Here is a 27047-nt window from a genome sequence, read left to right as displayed (position 1 = left end):
ATTTACTACCCAAAGGCGTCAATGGACAACTTAATTTAGCACAAAAATCTCTACTCATATAGCTTCTATCCGCACCCGAATCAAATAAAACGTAAGCAGATTTATTGTCAATAAGAAACGTACCCGTAACAAGCTCCGGGTCTTCCTGTGCCTCTGCCGCATTAATATTGAAAACTCTTCCACGGCCTTGTCCATTCGTGTTCTCCTGGTTCGGGCAATTTCTAATAATGTGGCCCGGTTTTCCACATTTATAACAAACTACATTGGCATAACTTGCTCCGACACTACTTGCTCCGCCATTACTCGTTCCGACACCATTTGTTCCTTTCGTTCTATTAACCCCTGGTCCGTAGACCTCACACTTCGCCGCGCTATGACCATTTCTTTTACACTTGTTGCAAAATTTGGTGCAGAACCCCGAGTGATTCTTTTCACACCTTTGGCATAGCTGCTTCTGATTGTTGTTGTTGTTGCGGTTATTATTGTTGTTGGGATGATTGTTGTAGTTGCTGTTGTTGTTGTTGTTGTTGTTGTTGTTGTTGGGCCGTTTGTTGTAGTTGCGATTGATGTTGCGATTGTTGGGATAATTGTTGCGATTATTGTTGTAATTGCTGTTATTGTTGTATTGGTGATTCTTATCACCGTTTTCCTCCCACTTTCTTTTAACTTGCTTCACATTGGCCTCTTCAGCAGTCTGTTCTTTAATTCTTTCTTCAATCTGGTTCACGAGTTTGTGAGCCATTCTACATGCCTGTTGTATGGAGGCGGGCTCGTGTGAACTTATATCTTCTTGGATTCTTTCCGGTAATCCTTTCACAAACGCGTCGATCTTCTCTTCCTCATCTTCGAATGCTCCCGGACACAATAGGCACAATTCTGTGAATCGTCTTTCGTACGTGGTAATATCAAATCCTTGGGTTCGTAACCCTCTAAGTTCTGTCTTGAGCTTATTGACCTCGGTTCTGGGACGGTACTTCTCATTCATCAAGTGCTTGAATGCTGACCACGGTAGTGCGTACGCATCGTCTTGTCCCACTTGCTCTAGATAGGTATTCCACCATGTTAACGCAGAACCTGTGAAGGTATGCGTAGCGTACTTTACTTTGTCCTCTTCAGTACACTTACTTATGGCAAACACCGATTCGACCTTCTCGGTCCACCATTTCAATCCGATCGGTCCTTCGGTTCCATCAAATTCCAAAGGTTTGCAGGCAGTGAATTCTTTGTAGGTGCATCCTACACGATTTCCTGTACTGCTAGATCCAAGGTTATTGTTGGTATGTAGCGCAGCCTGTACTGCGGCTATGTTTGAAGCTAGAAAAGTACGGAATTCCTCTTCATTCATATTCACGGTGTGTCGAGTAGTCGGTGCCATTTCCTTCAAAATAGTTAAATGGAACAAGTTAATCATACAGAATATTAAGAGTAGTTAATAGTATTTCGTAGCATAATATGAACTCATTTATAAAAGCTTTTTCTTCATATTAGCGTTTTATAAGTTTAAATTCGGGTAGTACCTACCCGTTAAGTTCATACTTAGTAGCTAATATACAATTCAACTACTACAATTCTATATGAAAAACTGATTATAATAATATTTCGCGTTCAAACTTTTACACAATATTTTACAAACTTACAATACTGCTTATTTTACATATAGCATGAAATATAGCACACAATAAATTTGATACAAGATGGTTGTGAAGATAATTCTAGCTAGTACACAAGTCGTTCAGCAAAGGCAATAAAGACACGTAATTCATACGTCCAGAAACAAGTCATGCATTCTGGTTTTACTAGGATTACTTCCCATCCTTGGTCTTGTGGAACATAACCGTTATGGCCGTTGATAAGACAGCGTGTTGTAACGTCGTCAAAGGGACGAGGGTTACGTAATGTCCAACAGTCCCGTAACAATCTAAAAACCTCATTTCTTACCCCAATTACCGACTCTGTCACTTGTGGGAACGTTTTGTTTAATAGTTGTAGCCCGATGTTCTTGTTCTCACTTTGGTGAGAAGCGAACATTACTAATCCGTAAGCATAACATGCTTCTTTATGTTGCATGTTAGCCGCTTTTTCTAAATCACGAAGTCCAATATTCGGATATATTGAGTCAAAATAATTTCTTAACCCATTGCGTAAAATAGCATTTGGGTTCCCCGCAATATATGCGTCAAAGTAAACACATCGTAACTTATGGATTTCCCAATGTGATATCCCCCATCTTTCGAACGAAAGCCTTTTATAAACCAAGGCATTCTTGGAACGTTCTTCGAATGTCTTACAAACTGATCTCGCCTTAAATAGTTGTGCCGAAGAATTCTGACCGACTCTAGACAAGATTTCATCAATCATGTCTCCGGGTAGGTCTCTTAAAATATTGGGTTGTCTATCCATTTTGTGTTTTTATACTGTAAAATAGACAAGAGTTAGGTTCATAAAAAAAAATACTTATTAATACAAGCAATTTTTACATATATCATAAAGCATAAGCACACTATATTACATATATTACACCACACGAATACAACTATCTTATTCCGACTCGCTTGTTTCTTCTTCTTCTTCGGTTTTGGTTCGTTTTGCCAAGTTTCTAGGGATATATGATGTTCCCCTAATACGAGCCGTCGTGATCCACATTGGTTTAGAAAAACCTGGTGGTTTAGAGGTTCCCGGGTCATTGTTACAACTTAAGGACTTCGGGGGTTGACGATACATATAAAGTTCATCGGGGTTGGAATTAGATTTCTCTATTTTTATGCCCTTTCCCTTATTATTTTCTTTTGCCTTTTTAAATTCAGTTGGGGTAATTTCTATAACATCATCGGAATTCTCGTCGGAATCCGATTCATCGGAGAATTGGTAATCCTCCCAATATTTTGCTTCCTTGGCGGAAACACCATTGACCATAATTAACCTTGGTCGGTTGGTTGAGGATTTTCTTTTACTTAACCGTTTTATTATTTCCCCCACCGGTTCTATTTCTTCATCCGGTTCCGATTCTTCTTCCGGTTCTGATTCTTCTTCCGGTTCCGACTCTTCTTCCGGTTCCTCTTCGGGAACTTGTGAATCAGTCCACGAATCATTCCAATTTACATTTGACTCTTCATTATTATTAGGTGATTCAATGGGACTTGTTCTAGAGGTAGACATCTATCACATAATATCAAACGCGTTAAGAGATTAATATATCACATAATATTCACATGTTAAAAATATATAGTTTTCAACAAAATTTGTTAAGCAATCATTTTTCAAGTAAACACGGTCGAAGTCCAGACTCACTAATGCATCCTAACAAACTCGATAAGACACACTAATGCAAAATTCTGGTTCTCTAAGACCAACGCTCTGATACCAACTGAAATGTCCCGTTCTTATTGATTAAAAACGTTCCATATTAATTGATTTCGTTGCGAGGTTTTGACCTCTATATGAGACGTTTTTCAAAGACTGCATTCATTTTAAAACAAACCATAACCTTTATTTCATCAATAAAGGTTTAAAAAGCTTTACGTAGATTATCAAATAATGATAATCTAAAATATCCTGTTTACACACAACCATTACATAATGGTTTACAATACAAATATGTTACAACAAAATAAGTTTCTTGAATGCAGTTTTTACACAATATCATACAAGCATGGACTCCAAATCTCATCCTTATTTAAGTATGCGACAGCGGAAGCTCTTAATAATCACCTGAGAATAAACATGCTTAAAACGTCAACAAAAATGTTGGTGAGTTATAGGTTTAACCTATATATATCAAATCATAATAATAGACCACAAGATTTCATATTTCAATACACATCCCATACATAGAGATAAAAATCATTCATATGGTGAACACCTGGTAACCGACATTAACAAGATGCATATATAAGAATATCCCCATCATTCCGGGACACCCTTCGGATATGATATAAATTTCGAAGTACTAAAGCATCCGGTACTTTGGATGGGGTTTGTTAAGCCCAATAGATCTATCTTTAGGATTCGCGTCAATTAGGGTGTCTGTTCCCTAATTCTTAGATTACCAGACTTAATAAAAAGGGGCATATTCGATTTCGATAATTCAACCATAGAATGTAGTTTCACGTACTTGTGTCTATTTTGTAAATCATTTATAAAACCTGCATGTATTCTCATCCCAAAAATATTAGATTTTAAAATTGGGACTATAACTCACTTTCACAGATTTTTACTTCGTCGGGAAGTAAGACTTGGCCACTGGTTGATTCACGAACCTATAACAACATATACATGTATATCAAAGTATGTTCAAAATATATTTACAACACTTTTAATATATTTTGATGTTTTAAGTTTATTAAGTCAGCTGTCCTCGTTAGTAACCTACAACTAGTTGTCCACAGTTAGATGTACAGAAATAAATCGATAAATATTATCTTGAATCAATCCACGACCCAGTGTATACGTATCTCAGTATTGATCACAACTCAAACTATATATATTTTGGAATCAACCTCAACCCTGTATAGCTAACTCCAACATTCACATATAGAGTGTCTATGGTTGTTCCGAAATATATATAGATGTGTCGACATGATAGGTCGAAACATTGTATACGTGTCTATGGTATCTCAAGATTACATAATATACAATACAAGTTGATTAAGTTATGGTTGGAATAGATTTGTTACCAATTTTCACGTAGCTAAAATGAGAAAAATTATCCAATCTTGTTTTACCCATAACTTCTTCATTTTAAATCCGTTTTGAGTGAATCAAATTGCTATGGTTTCATATTGAACTCTATTTTATGAATCTAAACAGAAAAAGTATAGGTTTATAGTCAGAAAAATAAGTTACAAGTCGTTTTTGTAAAGGTAGTCATTTCAGTCGAAAGAACGACGTCTAGATGACCATTTTAGAAAACATACTTCCACTTTGAGTTTAACCATAATTTTTGGATATAGTTTCATGTTCATAATAAAAATCATTTTCTCAGAATAACAACTTTTAAATCAAAGTTTATCATAGTTTTTAATTAACTAACCCAAAACAGCCCGCGGTGTTACTACGACGGCGTAAATCCGGTTTTACGGTGTTTTTCGTGTTTCCAGGTTTTAAATCATTAAGTTAGCATATCATATAGATATAGAACATGTGTTTAGTTGATTTTAAAAGTCAAGTTAGAAGGATTAACTTTTGTTTGCGAACAAGTTTAGAATTAACTAAACTATGTTCTAGTGATTACAAGTTTAAACCTTCGAATAAGATAGCTTTATATGTATGAATCGAATGATGTTATGAACATCATTACTACCTTAAGTTCCTTGGATAAACCTACTGGAAAAGAGAAAAATGGATCTAGCTTCAATGGATCCTTGGATGGCTCGAAGTTCTTGAAGCAGAATCATGACACGAAAACAAGTTCAGGTAAGATCATCACTTGAAATAAGATTGTTATAGTTATAGAAATTGAACCAAAGTTTGAATATGATTATTACCTTGTATTAGAATGATAACCTACTGTAAGAAACAAAGATTTCTTGAGGTTGGATGATCACCTTACAAGATTGGAAGTGAGCTAGCAAACTTGAAAGTATTCTTGATTTTATGAAACTAGAACTTTTGGAATTTATGAAGAACACTTAGAACTTGAAGATAGAACTTGAGAGAGATCAATTAGATGAAGAAAATTGAAGAATGAAAGTGTTTGTAGGTGTTTTTGGTCGTTGGTGTATGGATTAGATATAAAGGATATGTAATTTTGTTTTCATGTAAATAAGTCATAAATGATTACTCATATTTTTGTAATTTTATGAGATATTTCATGCTAGTTGCCAAATGATGGTTCCCACATGTGTTAGGTGACTCACATGGGCTGCTAAGAGCTGATCATTGGAGTGTATATACCAATAGTACATACATCTAAAAGCTGTGTATTGTACGAGTACGAATACGGGTGCATACGAGTAGAATTGTTGATGAAACTGAACGAGGATGTAATTGTAAGCATTTTTGTTAAGTAGAAGTATTTTGATAAGTGTCTTGAAGTCTTTCAAAAGTGTATGAATACATATTAAAACACTACATGTATATACATTTTAACTGAGTCGTTAAGTCATCGTTAGTCGTTACATGTAAATGTTGTTTTGAAACCTTTAGGTTAACGATCTTGTTAAATGTTGTTAACCCAATGTTTATAATATCAAAAGAGATTTTAAATTATTATATTATCATGATATTATGATGTACGAATATCTCTTAATATGATATATATACATTAAATGTCGTTACAACGATAATCGTTACATATATGTCTCGTTTCAAAATCATTAAGTTAGTAGTCTTGTTTTTACATATGTAGTTCATTGTTAATATACTTAATGATATGTTTACTTATCATAGTATCATGTTAACTATATATATATCCATATATATGTCATCATATAGTTTTTACAAGTTTTAACGTTCGTGAATCACCGGTCAACTTGGGTGGTCAATTGTCTATATGAAACATATTTCAATTAATCAAGTCTTAACAAGTTTGATTGCTTAACATGTTGGAAACATTTAATCATGTAAATATCAATCTCAATTAATATATATAAACATGGAAAAGTTCGGGTCACTACATACGATATGCCGTTTCGAAGGTAATTAAGCATACATTGCATCTAAACACTTGCTAACAACATTAACAAGCATTCAACGCATCAAAAGTTCATTTCAAAGTCTATCAAACCCTAACCAAAATTTACAAAAATCAATAATCATGTGTTTGAAGTTTTCTTAATCAACCTACGCATCAAAACGAAGCTAGTGATACTAGTAACACAATTAAAACATGAACTTTAACAATCAAACAACATTTAATCTTCCAAAATACAAGATTAAGCAAACCCATTTCAATTGTTCATACTAGTTACTCAAAACAACAAATCGAGCAAGTAAATCATATATTCATGTTATACATGAGCCATAGACACTAACTAACACCATTTCAAATCAAAAACACGAATTTAGAGAAATCTAGAGTTTTAGAAATGTTACCCAAACGAGATGAAGTTGGTATCAAATTGTAGAGGATGAAGAGAGGATTCCAAATACGTAATTTGTTTTGATGTTGGCCTCCTAGATCGAATTTAGATGATGAATGATTGAATTGGGTAAATGTGTGTGTGTTCTTGCTAGAGAGAAAGAGAGAGATGGAGATGATTGAATGGTGGTGATTGGGGTGGACTAGTTGACCTAGTCAACTAGTTTGCCCCGTGTCAATTTTAGTCCCTCGAGTTTAGAAGCGGGTGCGGGATTTTACCGAACGAATATTTTGAAAACGCTCGAGTAAACGAGTGATGTTATAATTAAGTAACGGAAATATTATGAACATTAGTCAACGGAAACTACGAATTTAAATAACGAAAGATATTTATAAAAAAAAAAAAGACAGTGTTAAAAATAAATTTAACGGAAAAATGCGGGATGTTACACAATGTATTCACCGCCATTATCAGTCCGAATACACTTGAGTTTCTTTCCCGTTTGCCTTTCAACTAGTATATGAAATTCTTTAAACTTTTCAAATACTTGATCCTTTGACTTTAAGATATAAACCCACACCTTCCTGGAATGATCATCGATGAATGTAACAAAGTAGGAACATCCACCAAGTGTCCTAGTCTTCATAGGCCCACAAACATCCGAATGAACTAGATCAAGTACGTTCTCCATTCGAAAAGGAGAATGACTCTTAAACGCAACTCTGGTCTGTTTCCCTGCCAAACAGTGAGAACACTTACTCAAATCAATACCACTAACACCCGACAACACATTCTTCTTGAACAAGATAGACATCCCCTTTTCACTCATGTGGCCAAGTCTTTTATGCCACAACTCAGTAGAATCAACATTGTCCACTGCGTTAACAATGTTCTGGATGATCTTCGGACGCGTGATGTATAATCTTGAGTCTTTCTTGCCTCTTCCCACTATCATAGAACCAAGAGTTAGTTTCCAAATACCATTACCAAAACCGTTATAATAACCATCATCATCAAGAATGCCTGTTGAAATAACATTAAGTCTCATATCCGGAACATGTTTTACATTATGCAAAACTAACTCCATTCCCGTGTCAAATTTCAAACAAACATCTCCAATACCAACGATCTTTGATAACCCGGCATTACCCATCCTAGCAAATCCATAGTCACCTGGAGTGTAAGATGAGAAGTGATCTCTACAAATTGCAACATGACATGTAGCACCACTATCAACAATCCAACTCGTGTCATCATGAGTAAGATTGATCATATCATAATCAATACAAACAAAGAACTCATCTGTGATAGCATTAACTTCAACCTTATCATCATCACCACCATCACTTTTCTTTTGTTTATTCTTGTCATATGCCTTTTTCTTCTCATTCTTCAACTTTGGACAATACCACTTTGTGTGCCCCTTTTCATGACAATTATAACACTCAACGTTAGCAAATTTGCCTTTGCGTGAGCTGCTACGATGATTGCCTCTTTTACCCTGACCTCTACTATGACTTCTCCCCCGCGTTTCTGTGACCAAGATATCTGACTGTGAAGAGGAACCTTGTGACTTTCTTCTCATCTCTTCATTCAAAATACTACCCTTAGCCAATTCCATGGTGATAGTACCATTCGGTGCAGAGTTGGACAAAGATGTCCTAAAAGTCTCCCAAGAGTCCGGTAATGTACCAAGTAACCAGAGACCCTGAATCTCATCCTCAAACTTGATACCCATACCTGCAAGCTGATTTATAATACCCTGATATGCATTTAGGTGATCTGTAATAGGAGTCCCATCATGATACTTCAAAGCCATCATCTGCTTAATTAAGAACAACTTGTTATTCCCAGTCTTTCGTTCATATAACTACTCAAGCTTTTTCCATAAGGCTTTAGCATCAGTCTCCCCAGTAATATGATTCACAACATTATCATCAACCCACTGCCGAATATACCCACATACTTGTCTATGCAAAATTTTCCATTGAGCATCAGATTTTTCCTCAGGTTTATCCTCAGTAAAAACAGGCAAATAATAATCTTTCACATAAAGAAGATCCTCCATTTTACCTTTCCAAACATGATAATTTGAACCATTTAAACTAATCATTTTACTTGTATTAGCTTCCATCTTTCACACAAGTCAAATCAAATAACCTAGCTCTTGATACCAATTTGATGGGAAAATAATCACAACGGGCAATCTACAAAGCGGAAACAAACCCGTTTGACAAGCATTTCCCGACCCGTATGAACCCGTGAGGAAACTAACAAACAAGCTATATCAAAACCAACCCAAATCAGTCCCCAAACCTGTTCCAAATCAGTAGCAAAACAATAATCAAGCACACACTAAAACACGAGACTTTTTACGTGGAAAACCTCTCAAAATCGAGAGTAAAAACCACGGGACTCGTAAGCCACTTAAATTCCACTATCATCAACAAAGAGAGCAATACAATAATCCTTCTCTAGATCAACTAGAGGTATACAACATCATCATACTCTTGAACAACAATAATCAACAAGTATATGAAACAATTAAAGACAAAAGAAGAATTTCATCACCCAAAATTCTGCTACTGTTCGACCTGCTGTAACTCAAGCTACAGACCACTTGAGACGAATTCAACGGTTGAAAATGTTGGCACTGATGTCAGGAAGACACAGCCCAAAAATGAAGAAGATTCAACGGTCGGATCTCCGGGGATCGAAGGTTTTCTGGCCTGCTGTCACTGTAGACGGGAATTGGGGTTTCACACAATTTCTTGATCTATCTCTCTGCACTCTTTTTGTGAATACAGCTGCACAACTTCAAATTAAAAATGCCCCTTGATGGTTGATCAAGTCAAACAATCAATTGGGCTTAATTTGTTGGGCTTGGGCTAACCACATAATTGGAAACCAAATAAAAAACCCAACATGATCATTATCCATGTGTAAAATATATTTGTTTAACGAGTATATATCAGTATGTTAAACGACTAAAAATCTAGCTACTATGAGTATATAACAACAATATTTAACCAACCGTTCATTATTGATTAGTAATAAATAATATAAGAGCAATATTTAACCAACCATTTATCGTTAAAATAACATTAAACCGTTTATCATTATTGATTAATAATAATATTCAGTGCATTTTCAAGTCTTGGTCTTGTAGAGGCTCTTTTTGTTCTTTACTCTTTGCCCAAATCACAGCAAAGAGTCCCATGACAATGAGTAGCGACCCTAACACCCTGCAACCAATAAAAAAACAAGAAAACGTTAAAGTAAACAATATTATATGTATAAACTGAACTGAATAGAAATTAGAGATGGAAGGGCACGTACACTTACTTTTCGAGATATATCTTCTCGTCAAGAAGCACCCAAGAGGGTACTGCAATGAAGATTGTTGACAGTGGGCTAAACATAGCAACAAAAAGCTGTCATTTTTTTTTATTGTACACCAGGTTATCAAACACAGAGATAAATCGGAATATACAATTCCCCTGCAAATGAATATCAATTTTTATTTTCATGGGTAATCATTATCATTTTCATCAAACATTATATAGCACAAGTAAAAATATATAAAGTCAAAATTTGAATAGAAACACTTTGAAAAGTCAAATGAGATTATTTTAGGGCAAAGGGATTCTTTTTAAACAAAAAAAAATTATTTGGGCGGTTTTCAACCTGCTCAACCCAAGTTGACCCGAATGACTGCAATTTGTGTGTTTTTTTCTGTTACTAACATTTTAGTGTCTGAAGAAATTTATTTCATATATTAAAAAGACTTGGGCGGTTTTCAACCTGTTCAACCCGAATTGACCCGAATTACTTCAATTTGTGTTCATTTGTTACTAACATTTTATTGTATGTTAAATTGAAAAGCAAATTACTAGTATTCATATAATCATTAGCAAACAAAAATAAAGTATGTTATCGAGGATAGAAAATTCGTGTTTCGTTGCGGGGTAGTTTTTCATCGGTTAATGGTCGGTTAATTGAACTGTTTTTAAAAAAGGTTAACATTTGGTTAGTTGAATATTTAAAAAATAAAGTAATAAAAAGGAAGTTGAAAAAAAAGTAAAATAAGTTGTAAAAAGATAATGTAAAAAACATTTTTTTTTTTTTTAAAAAAATGGTTGGTTGAAGGTTTAAAAGATAAAGAAATAAAAAGGAAGTTGAACAAAAGAAGTAAAAAAAAGTTGTATAAAACATTAAAAAAAAATTGGTTAGTTGAAGGTTTAAAAATAAAAGAATAGAAAGGAAGTTGAAAAAAAGAAGTAAAAAGATAATATAACTTTTTTTTTTTAAAAAAAAAAATTTTGAATTACCAAAATACCGCCGAAGTTGGGGTATTTACCGCATTGCCATAGTAATAGCAACTTGTATCACATTTAGTATATATAGATAATAATAGATTATATTTAGAATGAGTTCTTGGAGCTATTATTATTCAATTAGCTAGTTGGAACAAAAACAATATTGTTGGTAAACAAAGAGTAATACTCCATATATGTTTCACATACATTATGTGACATATATTGGTATAGTTTTTTTTTTTTTTTTAAGTATAGTGTAATACAAAGCGCATCTTTAAAAGAGGGATTCAACTTATATTATAAATTCGTAATTAACCAATATAATTTATTTTACATACCAAAGATGATATGGAATTATTGGTGCTTCGTTCCCCGTCATAAATTCATAATTTATCAATTTGATTTGATTTATGCAAAATTCAATTGAAATATTCATTAAGCCAAACATAGTTTTGCCAAAATTCAATTGAAATATCAATAATTCGTATTTTAGTTTTGCCTTACAGTGAATTAATGACTTGCATTTTGATATAATTCATGTGTGATCATTATCATTATTATTACTATTAATAAATAAGGATTACTGATATAATTTAGTGTAAAAAAATATGAGGATTCAGTGGCTGATCTTAGTGTTATTTAAAGGGATATCCATCTTAGGTGAATTTAACCGGAAAAAGAAATTTACATTAATTTTTATATTTCTTTTGCTAAAAAATAAGATTTTTTTAGTATTTATTATCTGTCACCAGTTTTATCCCATCTGAACAATTATTATCCATATAATTTACTCTAAGAAAAATAAAGCTGGATTATATTCTTGAGAATCATTTCCCTAACACGGTCGAATTTTGAATCGTATGTCTAGCGATTTTATTTGCACCACAACGATCATATCAATCAATTAATTTAATTTATTAACTATTACTACTAACTAATTAACTAATTTAGTTTTTTTTTTTTTTATATATAATTTTATTTCTATTTCTTGAAATATTCCGCGTTTAAAAATACTGGACTCCCATGTGACCAAAAAGCTTCAATCTTTTCTTTTGCCTCTTATCAAATTTCCATTGTTCTAGAGAGATCTGCAACACCCTTCATTCAAAGTAAACATTCTTCCCCTTTTCTGTGTTTATTTTAATTTCTGTTTTTAATTTTTAATTTATTAATTCATCCCACATATTTCTTTGCTATAATGCTGTATTTCTTTACATTAACTTGCTAGATCTTTACTGGTTTTTGTTTATATATAATCACTATTCTTGTTCTTATTTCTACTATTTTAGTTCCGAACTTAATTGTTAATAATTTTTAAATATTTCTTATATTTTTTTTTGTTTTCTTGTTTTGCATTAGGGTTTCAATTTGAAGTTGAAGCAAGAAATTAGCCTACATATTTTGATTTGGGTATTTTTGTAAATGGAGAAAGATAAGTCCCCAAACCCTAGTGGAAATTTACTTCCCCCATCTGGTAGACATTTAGGAAGTAATTTCAATGTTAAAGTGGAGCCTTTAGGGTCAACCACATTACCCCCAATTGGACCCCGAACTAACGAACCGGGTCGATTTGCTGTAGCTTCTGACGCGGGTCGCTTTAGTCATGATGTTAGCAGAATGCCCGATAACCCACCTAGGAATATGGGCCATCGACGGGCTCATTCCGAGATTTTGACCTTACCGGATGATATTAGTTTCGATAGTGATCTTGGTGTAGTGGGCGGGTTTGAAGGGCCTTCTTTTTCTGATGAAACTGAAGAAGATTTGTTTTCGATGTATCTTGATATGGATAAGTTCAATTCTTCATCAGCAACTTCTAGTTTTCAAGCTGGTGAACCATCTGCGGGTCAAGTTTCAGCAGGTTTTGGACCCGGCCCGGATAACTTTGGGCAGGGATCAAATGAGAGGCCTAGAGTTAGGCATCAGCATAGTCAGTCAATGGATGGGTCAACTACAATTAAGTCAGAAATGTTGGAAGAAACTTCAGGTTCTGATGCTAAGAAAGCGATGTCTGCTGCCAAGATCGCTGAGCTTTCTCTTGTTGACCCGAAAAGGGCAAAAAGGTAAATTCCTGATTAAATTAATATTAATGCTTTGTTATGTTTAACGATTATGTTTTTAAGGAGATTGAGTTTTTATCTGCAAATTAGTCATCTATAATTGCATAAACCTGAAAGTCATGTAATTAGTTGGTAGTAGAGATAGCAAAATGGGCTGTCGAGTGGATTCAGTAGCGGGTCAAAACTTGCAAGTCCTTAATGAGTTGATGCTAGTTAAAATGGGGTGGGTTGGATGGCCCAAAAAATCTTATGCTCGTAATGTTTATAAAGATTGCACAACTAATTGAATATGATAAGTAAATTTATATTATCTTGATTTTGCTTTAATGGATAAAATGAATACTGATATGGAAGTTTATTTTCTTTAGTTTGTCATATAATGAATGAAATATTGGCTGTAAAAAGTTAATATACTGGAATAGTCACAACCTTTTTACCTCTTTGTGTACGAAGTGCATAATTAAAGAATGATAAGAACTTGATATCTGAATTTAAAAGTTAAAAAGTTCATCTATATGTGGTTCATGTTCCTTTCACATTAAGCGTTTTCAACTATTATGGATACTCCATTATGAGGGTCCATTTTTATTCCTTCATGCATTACACAGATGAGACCCACATATTGGAAACATGAAATAAAGGGCTTCTGGCATATTGACTTCCTTTTTGAGTTTTTGTGTAATAATTTACTAATATTTTGAATTTTCTGTTACGTATAATTAGGATACTGGCGAATAGGCAGTCTGCTGCAAGGTCAAAGGAAAGAAAGATGAGATACATCGCAGAGCTTGAGAGGAAAGTTCAAACGCTGCAAACAGAAGCAACAGCGTTGTCTGCTCAGCTCACTCTTTTACAGGTTAGTTACCTTTTGCTCACTCTTTTTGGGTACAAATTTTCACGGGTCAAATGTTATCAACATTTATCTCTTCAGATGTGCCCCAGTTGGTCCTAATCATATGAACTGCTATCAGAAAATTAAAAAAAAAAAAAAAAATCTTCTAATGGACTATCAATAGGTGGCATTTTTGACCCATTTACATGTGAATAGGATGGATTTTTGTAAGGGTCAATTGTGTTAAGCTATAAAACATGACTTCAAAAAAATTAATTATAATGGACTGAAAGTTCACCAGGAACCAAGTATCTAGAAGTGGTGGATTGTTAATGTAGTAACTATTTTTTGTAATTTAATTTAAAATGATACATTTTTTAAGTTGAAAATAAGAACCACGAAGTGTATGTATGTTGGTCAGGTTGGTTCTTTTTTACCCATAATAAAATTCAGCTGTACTTGACCCACCTGTTTTGCCACCCTTATTATGATCATCACTTGTTTCGTTAGTAGCACATATTGACTTTGGTTATACTATATCAAGAATTAGTTGCTTTTATTGATGACTTCTGTTTTATTGATCATTAATTCTTTCTTTTGATTTTTTATCCAGAGAGATACAAGCTGCTTGAATGCTGAGAACAGTGAATTAAGGCTGCGTTTGCAAACGATGGAGCAACGGGTTCACTTACAAGATGGTAAGGTTTTGAGCAAATATTTTATTGGTTTCGCTTTTAATGTCTCTTCACTAAATATGTCATTGAGTATCACAGTATCGTACAAACTGATACCTCCTCCCAAAAAAGGAGATTATAATAAAATAAGATAAAATAAAAAATATTCCTACTTTGATATTCTGTGGTGACCTGGAAATAGTAATGGGTTTAGAGATAATAAGTTGGTTAACTATGTGAATGAACAAACTCAACTTAATTCTATACTAACTGATAATGTGCTTACTGAAAGGAAGGCCTGGCAAAATAAAAAAATTAGTAATTGAAAGGTATTTAGACTACATAGCATCGTGTAAATTTTTATGTTGAATGGTTGTCGGTGACAATCACTAGAGAAAAAAGGAAGACCAATTATTTAGGACTTGTAGACAAAAAAGATTTGAACAATTAGAAAATCATCATGATTGATTCGAGTAGAAATGAAATATTTGGATAATGTTACATAGTTAGAGTTGAACTTCGTTTAGATTTTATATTTATTTTACTATTTATCTATCATAACTAGTAAAAATAAGACAAGACTCATACTGTTAAACTTTGAAACAAAAATTACTAACCATAACCACAAAAATTAACACAGAATAATAATATCTATCATAACTAGTAAAAATAAGACAAGACTCATACTGTTTCTTTGCCTAACTTTCAATTAAACAAAAAGATCTCTATGATGCATAAACTTCGAATCCTTGCCTCATCACCTGTTTCCATTCCCCAATACTAAAGCAAAACTTCAAATGAGATTTGACCAAGGAGAGTCAAAGTCAAATATTTGAGCGTTTTAACTTTCGGGCTTAAATACAGTGGTGATAGTTGTGGTTAATTTTTCATCGGTGTCCTTGAAAATACCTGAAGTGTAGATCCATTTTTCAAATCGTTATATGATGTGTATTCTGTTAATGATAATTTACAACCTGCAGTGTTACACCCATGGAGTCTTACCACATCTGTATACACGATTTAGGTTATGTCCTTTTTGACCGCAAATCAGTTTTTTTTATAAAGGATGATGGCTTAAAATAGCACGATACTACTGATTTACATAATATGAATCATAGTATATGATACTGAAATCAAAATGTATATAGTTATGAACTTATGATGATTGGTTAGAAAATGAATGTATCTTACAGTTAGATTTTTGTAGCATGTTACTATAAGCAGTAAAGAAGGTAAAATACCTTATATGAATAGAACTTGTGGTGCTGCAATGTTCCATTTTTATTTTTATTGAAAATATACTAAAGTAAGCTTTATTGTTACTGCGATTACTGCTTATAGCCCTAAATGATGCACTGAAAGAGGAAATTCAGCATCTGAAAGCGATTACAGGTCAGAACCTTTCAAATGGTGGACAACCTATGATGAACTTTTCTACATCGTTTGGATCGAATCAGCAGCAACAGTTTTACCCTCAAAATCAAGCCATGAACACAATGTTAACTGCTCAACAGTTTCAACAACTCCAAATCCAATCTCGTAAACAGCACCATCAGTTTCAGCAACAACAACTCCACCAACTTCAACAACAACAACAACAGCAGCAGCAGCAGCAGGAACAGCATATGTCTCAAAGTGGTGATATGAAAACAAGAAGCGGCATGAACCCTAAGGAACAGGGTTCGGATTTCAATCCACGTGGGTCCAAGGATTGAGTAGATTAAGTTTGGTTGGTTGGTTAGTCATTGCGCAAATTCTTGGATTAAAATGTGGTGTCATTTGCATCGGCAGATAGAATAGTTTTTTTTTTTTTTTTTTGTTTATGCACATCTTTTAAGACCTCCAATTTAGGTTGTTAAAATTAAGTTGAAGCTTCTTACTTGGGTATGGGTTTATTATTATATATTAAAGTTTTCTGTCCTTAGTTTAATTATAAAAAAGTTCATATTCATTGCGACATAAGTACTTTGCATGAGTGTTGTAACATATGACCATTTTCTCATGGTGTTGATTTTTTTTCTTTGTTAATTGTTAGCTTGGTACATATTTAAGGGTTGATATCCATGCTTTTAACAACCCAAATGTTAGATGTTGCGAAGTGTAATGTTTCAATACATCTAACATTTGAGTAGTTAAAAACAAGGATGCCCATGCTAGCCTCCAAGTTCGAGTCTTTTCACCCTCATAAAAACCTAAGTTACATATTTCTCCAAATATGCATTAATATCATTGCATAGTATATTACAATGCTGTGGAAACTATGGGGAAATATGTAATTTATGTGTTTGAGGGACTGAGGGGGAAATATGGGATTTTTTCGTACTTGTTTTAAACTGTGAGAATTTAAACTTGGAGACGGAAAGCCACAATGTAGCCTACAGTTTTGTTGATCAAAATTCGTCTAATCGGATTCAACTGTTTATGTCATTGTTACATTGATGCCTGGGACACTTTAACTCGATACATTTTCGTTACCATAATAAGCTATAACTGATCTTGTTATTACGAGGAATCAAGTTGTTGGTAATGATAGTAAAGATCTTGGTAGATATTTGAAGGTGTTGGTTGTATACCATTACTATGTTATTGGTCATATGGAAATGGTTTAAATTTGTTCATGCCCAAGAGTAGAAAAAGCAACTGCTCAAATTAATAATCTTTCGAGTAAATAATGCAAAACAAGTAAATATTTGTTAAAATTGATTTTTACTAGATCGATACGATAGAGGTAAGGTATGTCAAAAATATGATTTGGTTACCTGTGATTGTATAAAGAGACAAATATGATGACATATGCTAATAGAAATCAAACAATTCATCTGTTAGTTTTTGCCAACGAAACAACAGAATTGTTTTTTTCTCGAGCGATCTTTTTTTTCCTTAACGGCATACAATTTTATTGAAAAAATAGTAAGGCGCTAGAAAGTTACAAAAAATACAAAGGCAAGCCAAGTTGACCACTAACCAGTTAATTCTAGCCTTGAAAAATCTAGAATCTGATCACATTGAAAACGTAAACACATTTTTCTGCAGACAATCAGTCCACCAACTTTGGACTTTTGCCGATTTTCAACAACATAAACATAATTGTCTTTGAACATAAACATAGTTATCACTAAACATAGACATATTTTTCAATTGTTCAAAATACATAAAACATAAATATTTGTTACCCATTTCATTCTTCATTATCATCCGATTCTTGGTCTTGTCCATCTTGTCCATTGATTTTAACACCATCCAATTCGCACTCAACATCTTCATCATACTCCTCACTCGCCGACTCAAAGTCATCATAAAGTTGTCTGATTCTTCGAGGTGCTAAATATTCATCCGAAGATTCATCTAACTTTGAATTCGCACTCAAATTCATGTTCCCTTTTTCCTCCTTAGACAATTCCTCAAACATTGCATACATTTCAGATTCAGTTGGAATTACAAGTTCAGCCCCAGGTCCATATTCACCAATCGCCTCCAACATACGTTTGAAACTATCACTCTCAATCGCGTCAAATGGGATCCCACACTTATAAACCCACCTACTAATTACCTCCTTCAAATAATTAATTTCTTCTTCTCTAGTACTACTTTCAAGACTTTCAACATCGCTTTCATTCGTCTTTTTCTTACCCGACACATTTTTCATAGACGTATCTCCAAAAGATTCTTCCATTTCCATTTCATCAAGATCAACAGTGTTAATGCTATTCCTACCAATCTTCACATCCCCTCTTAAAGCTTCATCATCATTCCGTTTACCTCTCTTTTTAGACTTGTTTTTATCAAGTGCATTTTGACATTTGAGTTTATCTTCTTGAGTGGCTTTAGGACATGCAGCAACATTTCCCCTAACCCCCGCAATGTGTTGTTTCAATCTATGAATACCCGCGCTATTAACATGGCCACATAATTTACATTTCACTCTATACTTATTTTTTGGATCCACCAAAACTCCATATTTCCACCCAACATCATCCGATTTCAGTTTTAGTTCATGACAGGCAGAAGAATCGATGGACGGACCCGATGATGTTGCCATTCAAACCCTAAACCCTAAATAAAACCAGAAGCATAATCAAAGCATTGCTAACATGTTATACAAGTTATAAGTCTTGCTGTTAACTCAATAGTATCCAGTTCACAAGTTTGTGCTAAGGCAACACACAGTATAGTAAAACAGATAAACAACAAAATTACTAATTTTGCAAATCATTAAACAGCAGAGACAGCAAAATTGTGAGGTATTCAATTAACAAGTTGACAACAAAAAAATGAACCTATACATTACTTAGTACTTACTAACATATATTGTACTGTACCTACTAAATTTATGAACCCCAAATTGAAATGAAAGAATAGACAATTGAACATAAACAAGCACTGAAATTAAGAACAAAATCAAACCTTGAGAAGCTGTGCGAATTTGAGAAAAATGAATAATTGACCAAGGTGTTCGATTTTGAGTGTGCTGTTATCTCAGAATAAAAGAGCGGCTCAAACCAAACCCTAACTTTAAAACAATGTTAGAAACTTGACCTAACTTGGACCCACTTTTCACCGTTAAATCACCATTTAAAGCGACTCGGATCGGCACTTTCCGTCCCCGATTAATCGGCGACTTTTGCAACAGATATTATTATTGTTTTTGATCCCTTGAATTTGCAAATGTTACCTTGGCGCCTCCATCTATTTTTCATTAAAAATTACCGTTATATGTCATTACGTGATAAATAAACATGTGATGTCGTTTAATAACGTTTAATACATCTTAAACGACATCACGTGATGACACTTAACAGTACAACTTAAACAACATCACTTGATGACACATAATGAATTTTTTTAACAAAAATAGACGGAGGCAGCACCAAGGCAACATTTAAATTCAAGAGACCACTAGAACTAAAAAAAAAAAAAAAAACAGAAACGCGACATGTAAATTGCTGTATAAACGAGGGATCACCGGCTGTCATCCATGTCATTGCAACTTCGACGCCATGTCATCGTCCTTTTTTGGCCATTTACAAAATTACATTACCTTAATTGGTCATTTCGTATTTTATGTTGTGTTTTTAGGCTTTTTGACCCTTAAACATTTATATATTTATAATTTTGATTAGAATTGCGAGTCCGATTGAAATTTAGTGTGAATTACCAGTCCAAACTAAGTGTGAATTATGGGTTCGATTGCGAATATAGATTGCTCAAATCGAATTTGTGATTTACTTATTGTCACTTAATTGAACTAGTAATTAACAATCAGACTCATAATTTACACTAAGTTTCAATTTTAATTCAATAATGACATTTCTATCAATATTATAAAATTATGAATGTTTAATAGTCAAATGCCCAAAAAGCTAACACAATATACGAATATGACCAATAAAGACAATGCAACTTCTAAAATTGCCCAAAAGGAGTGGTTGCGAGTTAGAGAAGATTACTTCAGCTTCCCACATATTCAAATTGTAGTCTTTTTTGGGCTAAAATTAAAAAACACATTACCTTTTTGAGCATATATAAAAGTCATATTATCTTTATTGATAATTTAAAGACTTAAATTACTTTTTCGGGTCATTTACCAAACTAAAGAATATGCATTTAAATAAGATTCGCCATACCATTTGTATTAAGTGGATTAACAGGCCGAGTGGTTGGGGCCCCTGACATCCTTGCATGAGGTTTCAGGTTCGAAACTTAGGGTGGCTAGGGAAGAGTTGGAAACAACCATGAAGTATTCCTGATGGATTGCGTACACTAGACTATGAGGTCGGATTACTCGCCATTTTCGGGTAACTCGAACAAAGAAAACTTTACAACTTATCACAGCAATATAATTGCGTATGTACTCATATACGACATATTAAGCACTTATAAAACCATAAAGACAAAGATGTAAGAGCTTGAAGAGAAAATCAGAGGAAAGATTAGTTGGTTGATCCAACGGAGCCGTAATAAAGAATACATGATTACACTTGTTATCCGACCTAGACGAATGAAGACTCGGTGTGTTTTAAACCCTAATCTAAAGGTAATCAAACAGGAATGTACGGGCGAAGGGGGCATTGCCTAAAAAAAGGCCCATCAACAGCTGAATGATCACAAAATCGGATTATATATGAAAACTAGAAGTAATGATCACAGAAACATTCAGGGGCATCATAAGGCCCCTAATGATTATTGTATACATCCCTATAACATTCACAGCCTATAAATCTAACACGAGAAGAAATTACTATAAATATGCAACTCCAAAATGATACTAGTTTTTTTGATGAATCTAATTTAGAAAAATCTATCAAAAAGTGCACTTGTAGACTGTAAAGCGAAAACTATCTATTAGTATGAGATTGTAGCTCATTTGACTCCATCTCCTTCACATTGTCTACAATGTCTTTAATCTTCTTTGATAAAGACTGATTGTGTTCTTCAATGTGCTCGAAAATCATTTCCAGATGCCTTTTGTATGTTGCAGCTCTCCTTTTTTCAATTGCCAGTTGCTGTGAAAGTTCTCGAATTTTATCATGCTCATTCTAAAAATAAAGAATGTCAAGTGTCAACATTGAGAGTGATGAAATTAAAAAATAAACACTCGGCAACTAAACGTGTTAAATGTTCATACTTGGCCATAATTTGTCATTAATGGAGTTGAGCACAACACCAAAGTAAACAGAAAACTCTTCTGCTATTACCTAGATTACAACTGAATTTGTTCATATAATTTTACAAAACCCTAATTCCAACTGCTGGTGGTAACTAGAGATGGTAAATTCCAACCATTTTATATATATTAATATTAATATAATATATAATATTGATATTGATACATCAATTAGGTTGCAAACTTGCAGCATATAGGTAAGGGGTCAAATGTAGAACATTACCTAAACATGAAAAACTCAAAAGTCGTGTAACATGTATTGAAATGCTTATGGTGTCCTAAATCATATTATTTCAAAGAGACTATCTTATCAGTTTAAGAAATATATGTTCTATACTTATATTTAATATATCAAGTGTTTGTAATATTGATGTTTGCTGTCACGTACATATAATTTCGCCATCATAATTTCAAGCAAACTTTAGAAAAGATATGGGCTTCAGTGTTTCTAGGATATAATGTACAGGTGTAGTCATGGTTTGTTGTTCAACATAGTTAGGAAATAGCACAAGCAGGTTTCAAATTTGTAATTTCATATTGACCTAGTAATGGCCAAAGGAGACACTCAAGGTGTGTTTAGAGATTACGATATTGACAAAGAGGTGGTAATTAGGACCCACTACTTGGTACTTATGCATGAGTGTCAGAAAAGGCAATTCATCTCAATTGGGTCCACGAAAAATAGCTAACAAGAAAAATCAAATGGTCAGAACTGGTCAAACAAGTTCAGAGCCCAAACTATACTTTTATGCATTTAGCCTTCTAATCACTTTACTCAGGTTCTAATTGTTATTGTTAATTCTAATTATATTGTTTTGGTAATAATATTTAATTTAAATTTAAATTGATCATATAATCACAGTTAATAAAATGGGCAAAAGAGTTTTCAAATAAATCCAACCTGCCCCCTGCAAGTACTTAATCGGCCCATTTTTACCTGACCGAGTTTTGAAACGTGACCTAACCTGCCCATTTTCCCACCTCTACAGATTAATATGCGCTAAGAGATAAAGGCGATCACAGAGAAAACCCTAATAGTAAAGACACTATCATTTAATAATGTCCACTTAACAGCAAGTTATAAGCCAACAGTATCCAAGCCATTATTGGATGCTAATAGTAACGTTTAAGCAGATTATCCAAATGCAGCACATGGGGCCCAGTGGCTCATCAAAAGTAACAGAGCACCTGCTAGTGAAGATCTCTTCATTAAATAACCATGATGAATAATATCACAAAAAACTTAGGCTGAACACTTGGTTTCTAATCCTAAAATGTTAGGGGCTCTTGTGTAATACAGGGTAAGGTTCGGAGCAATCTTTTAGAAAGTTACGAATGTAACTGTAACTATTTGAAACTTCAGAAACTGCTCTATCATGTTAACTGACTACACTTAATGTTCTTAGCCATATAACGTAATTGAAATCAATTCAGTCAAAGAAGCAAGCTTTTCTTTTATACATTACATTTACTTTGACTATATTAATTAACATTATTAGTTAGTTAGGCATGATTTATAATTACACTACAACTTAAAAATTGCGACATGATACACATAAAAAACAGTATTTACTTTTTCTTTTCACTTTGTTATAGTCGTTAACATTTTAGGCACTTAATCCAGATATTGTATAACTTAATGGTTCTTATAGGCTATTTATATGGGGAGGTGCAAGTCAATATGTAGTACACATATTGCTCACTGGGTTACAAAAACTTAATGATAACATATCCCTAATCCAAACTTTTTAAACTAAATTCAAAGTTAGTTGCTATTTTTCGGAGGTCTCAATTTAAATCAAGATTGGTTCTTTTGATTATCCACATTACTTTCATATGAAAATTTAATTTATATTTCAAAGCCCAAATTGTTAGCATCAAGTATTTCTTTGACCTACAATCCTCATCTTACAATGTACAGTTATACTTAACAGTCCAACTCTAGCAGCAGAATTTGAGTATAGATTGAAGGAATCACATATATTGCATCCCTATTTTAGCTAAAATTCGTATGTGCTTACGATGGTATGAAATAAATTATCTTTCACATTGTACTTGAAAATATCTAAGCACATATTGTTTATTATATAGCAGACTAGCAGCAGAATAACATATACTTTGGATAAAACTAATCAGTTTAAAGAAATGAACAAACCGGATATTGGTCATAGATCAAGTCCCGTCGACCTTTGCCAGGTGTCAACGGGTGAGTATGCTCCTTAACAAATTTTGTAATTTCCCACTTACCAGAACTTACTTTTCTAACTAATATCATTGCTCTACAACCGACCCTTGTTTCCGCCCTTTGTCGAACAACTTTTTCACGCTTATCAGGCATCCTAAACCCTTCTTTATTACACACAAGTGCTCTCCCAATAGCAGTCCCATCACGTCTTGATCTAGAAAGTTTACTGACCCGAATAACAAACCCGACCCGTGTTGCATACGCGTTGTAAAATGCATGTGCTGCTGCTTCGGATTCAAATTCCTGCCCTATATAAGGCTCGTCACCTAAAATTGAACTATTTTCGCCATGAGACGGGTCAAATGGACCTATTTCTCTTTCTGAATCGTCTTGATCAATTTTTATATCATGATCATCATGAAATAAACCTCCAATACCATCATCTTCATTATCAATGGTCCTGCCTGCCACGTCAGCAGAATTTACTAATACCTCACCGTCAATGTCATCATCCACCTCAAAATCCACTGACAGATAATATAAAAATAAACAATGTTAGCCAATTAGCACGTCTTTTAGCAAAGTAAATAGATAAATGGAACCCTTAAGCACTTGAATATCTTGTGAAAAAAAAAAAAAAAAAAAAAAAAAAAAAAAAAAAAAAAAAAAAACCTAACAACCAAATGAAGCCAAAACGGCGATAAAATCTGGTTTTGCAGAATAAAACTACCAAAAAAAAGTGTACCAGATTTATAAAATAAACAGGGAATTACAAAACATGACGAAACGGACTACCGAATGGAAAGAACCTAGAATCATAAAACTTCATCTTCATAGTTCACCAGTATAAAGGTTACCATGTTAGACATACTATATATACAATATACACCCTATGTTCCAAATTTATTGTCCACTTCGATAAAGAGACGAGTACATATATCCAAACTTCTCAGGTTACTTCTAAAAAACTCACAAACCAATCATGGGTAGAACTGTCTCTTTAACATGAAAACATGATTGTATTGAATAAGTTTCCTTATAATGTGATTTTTTTATGTGTGGACGATAAATTTGGGACCAGGACAGTAACAATTACAAATAAAACTTGTTCATATTTACCCTAGTTATTTATAATTACAAAAAAAAACTGGTCATCAAAACTATCCATCACTTGCATAGAATTTATCAAGTTCAATAGTTTATGTCTTTATATTCATTAATGATAATGATCATCAGAGCCCAACTTTATTCTGAAAATCGGCTTTAAGGAAGTAATTACATGTATGTAGACAAAAAGTCTAATCTGAACACCTTAATTAATTAATAAAATGCATATAAATTTCCCTACAGTTAATTTACAAAAGCTTATTCTACAAATGAAATGACCTAAACTAAAAACCACTGACGAACTTAAATTTAGCATAACCTAATCAAACATAGATTTTAGTATTCATCGGAAGAAAATATAACATAAATCAAACAACGCAAAATTAATAAAATCGTCATATACAATACAGAATACTGATACTTAGATATATTATCATCGAACAATGATTATTAATTACTAGATAATATAATTGATGATAAAAATCGAAAGCTTACTGAACAAATTGGGATTGAAACGAGTGATGGTCGATAACGAAGAAGAAGCACAGCGAATCGAATCAAGGTAGGGAACGGAAAGTGTTTGGTCTTCAGTATTTTCCAATTTCCACCAATCCTTTTGATTTTTATTTAATTATATTTTTTTTACCTATAATAATAAAACTTCATTCCAAATTTACAAGGAAAAATGGGCAAAATTATTTTTGATTTGATGAAATGTTTTTAATTTATTAATTAGTAATAACTAGTCCGGACCGGCCCGCGCGTTGCAGCGGGGGCTTTCGGCCTGCGCATTCATATTTAATATAGCGCTGTGTATTTACAGAGGAGAACACGACCCATGTGTTAAGCGCCGTTTTGGATGTCGTTGTGTTAATCGTTTTTAAAAAGTATTCGTTTCGAACGTAGTTAGTTTTGTTTTGTTCAATAAATTTTTTCAAGTGTAACGGTGCTGTCGGAAAAAATTTAACTCACGGCGAACAGAAAGATACGGGTTGTCGTTGTGTTTAGCGTTTTTTAAAAAGTGTCCGTTTCGCGTATAGTTAGTCCCGCTGGGTTCGTAAGATTTTTTCGAGTTGAACGGTGGCCTCGGAAAAATTTAACTCGCACCGAGCGAGAAGATAGGGTCCGTTATAAATTCAGGTGGAATTAGTTTCTTTTATTTTAATAAAATTATATATTTACACTTTTTACACCTGAAAAGTGTAAACTTCAGGGGCCATTGTATAAATATAGTCGAAGTTAAGAGACTGTTTGTAATGTGAACGAAAACTCAAAACGACAATCCGATAGAACTGAAACGACGAAAACTGCCACTACTTTTAGTAAATAATAATAATAATAATAATAATAATAATAATAATAATAATAATAATAATAATAATAATAATAATAATAATAATAATAATAATAATAATAATAATAATAATAATAATAATAATAATAATAATAATAATAATAATAATAATAAAATAATAATAATAATAATAATAATAATAATAATAATAATAATAATAATAATAATAATAATAATAATAATAATAATAAAATAAAATATATAAGTATTAATATTAATAATTAATATGTGCTTCTACCCTTTAAAAGATGTGTGTAAAAAGATAAAAATACCCTTTAGATAATAAAAAAATAGTGTGAACAATAAAAATTTGATTTCAAATGATATAATTATAATATAATATGTACTTCTATTAGACCATTCCCAATGTGTGTTATACACCATGTCATCAAAAGTGTCACATGAGGGCGCCGATGGTATTGGTGCCGCCCTCGGCAGCCCTCAACCGCCCTCGTCACCATCGCTCTAAAATTTTCATCGATAAGCATAATTAAGGACGGAGAGAACATATAATTTATATCTGTTTTCTCATTTTAACGGCTATATAGCCGTTAATATATAATAAATTTTTTTTTCAATACCTCTACTATATATATATATATATATATATATATATATATATATATATATATATATACACTATACTATCCCCATCACACTTTTACCCTCATCCCACACCAATATATATCACACTTTTAAACCCTCAATATTACTAAAAAAATCACCAATGCCTTCAAAATTGGATGGTTTCACAAAATATGCAATAGATGCTGCGAGTTCGGATTTTGGTACTGTCGCACTTGATCTGCTTGATATGATAGATCTAGAAGAAG

The 27047-nt window shown here is 33.1% G+C and overlaps 3 protein-coding genes across 4 annotated transcripts; 1 reads left to right on the top strand and 2 right to left on the bottom strand.

The window, feature by feature from the left end:
* Window positions 1–12345: 12345 nt before the first annotated feature.
* LOC139862356 (probable transcription factor PosF21) lies at window positions 12346–16856 on the top strand. 2 transcript variants are annotated; one of them, XM_071850948.1, is made up of 5 exons: window positions 12346–12447; window positions 12698–13401; window positions 14122–14254; window positions 14844–14928; window positions 16297–16856. In XM_071850948.1, the coding sequence occupies exons 2-5, from the start codon at window positions 12761–12763 to the stop codon at window positions 16617–16619; spliced, it is 1182 nt and encodes a 393-aa protein (XP_071707049.1). In that variant the 5' UTR covers window positions 12346–12447; window positions 12698–12760; the 3' UTR covers window positions 16620–16856. The 2 variants fall into 2 exon arrangements, with proteins under 2 accessions (XP_071707049.1, XP_071707048.1); XM_071850947.1 differs by having other exon boundaries at window positions 16246–16856.
* A 991-nt stretch (window positions 16857–17847) lies between these two features.
* LOC139862853 (uncharacterized) lies at window positions 17848–19562 on the bottom strand. The gene is made up of 2 exons (XM_071851482.1): window positions 19309–19562; window positions 17848–18957 (listed from the first exon to the last, which is right to left on the bottom strand). Exon 2 carries the CDS (start codon window positions 18941–18943, stop codon window positions 18083–18085), a length of 861 nt encoding a protein of 286 aa, XP_071707583.1. The 5' UTR covers window positions 18944–18957; window positions 19309–19562; the 3' UTR covers window positions 17848–18082.
* Window positions 19563–21019: 1457 nt separating this feature from the next.
* LOC139862498 (protein FAR-RED ELONGATED HYPOCOTYL 3-like) lies at window positions 21020–25476 on the bottom strand. Its single transcript, XM_071851112.1, has 3 exons — window positions 25356–25476; window positions 23724–24280; window positions 21020–21440 (listed from the first exon to the last, which is right to left on the bottom strand). Coding segments are annotated over exons 1-3 (759 nt in total). The 5' UTR covers window positions 25357–25476; the 3' UTR covers window positions 21020–21239.
* Between the last annotated feature and the right edge of the window lie 1571 nt (window positions 25477–27047).

The sequence above is a fragment of the Rutidosis leptorrhynchoides genome, chromosome 8 (genome assembly GCF_046630445.1).
Source record: "Rutidosis leptorrhynchoides isolate AG116_Rl617_1_P2 chromosome 8, CSIRO_AGI_Rlap_v1, whole genome shotgun sequence".
Classification (NCBI taxonomy): Eukaryota; Viridiplantae; Streptophyta; class Magnoliopsida; order Asterales; family Asteraceae; genus Rutidosis; species Rutidosis leptorrhynchoides.
Note: the sequence above shows the minus strand (reverse complement) of the source record. Positions and strands in the feature narration are given on the sequence as shown.

Bases quoted from the DNA above. Each gene is read 5' to 3' on its own strand.
- LOC139862498 (XM_071851112.1), bottom strand. The intron at 21,441-23,723 runs GTTTGTTCATTT...CTTTATTTTTAG, and splicing joins TGATCTATGACCAATATCCG to AATGAGCATGATAAAATTCG.
- LOC139862853 (XM_071851482.1), bottom strand. From the start codon at position 18,943: ATGGCAACATCATCGGGTCCGTCCATCGATTCTTCTGCCTGTCATGAA.
- LOC139862356 (XM_071850947.1), top strand. From the start codon at position 12,761: ATGGAGAAAGATAAGTCCCCAAACCCTAGTGGAAATTTACTTCCCCCA. The intron at 13,402-14,121 runs GTAAATTCCTGA...ACGTATAATTAG, and splicing joins GACCCGAAAAGGGCAAAAAG to GATACTGGCGAATAGGCAGT. The intron at 14,929-16,245 runs GTAAGGTTTTGA...TACTGCTTATAG, and splicing joins ACGGGTTCACTTACAAGATG to CCCTAAATGATGCACTGAAA.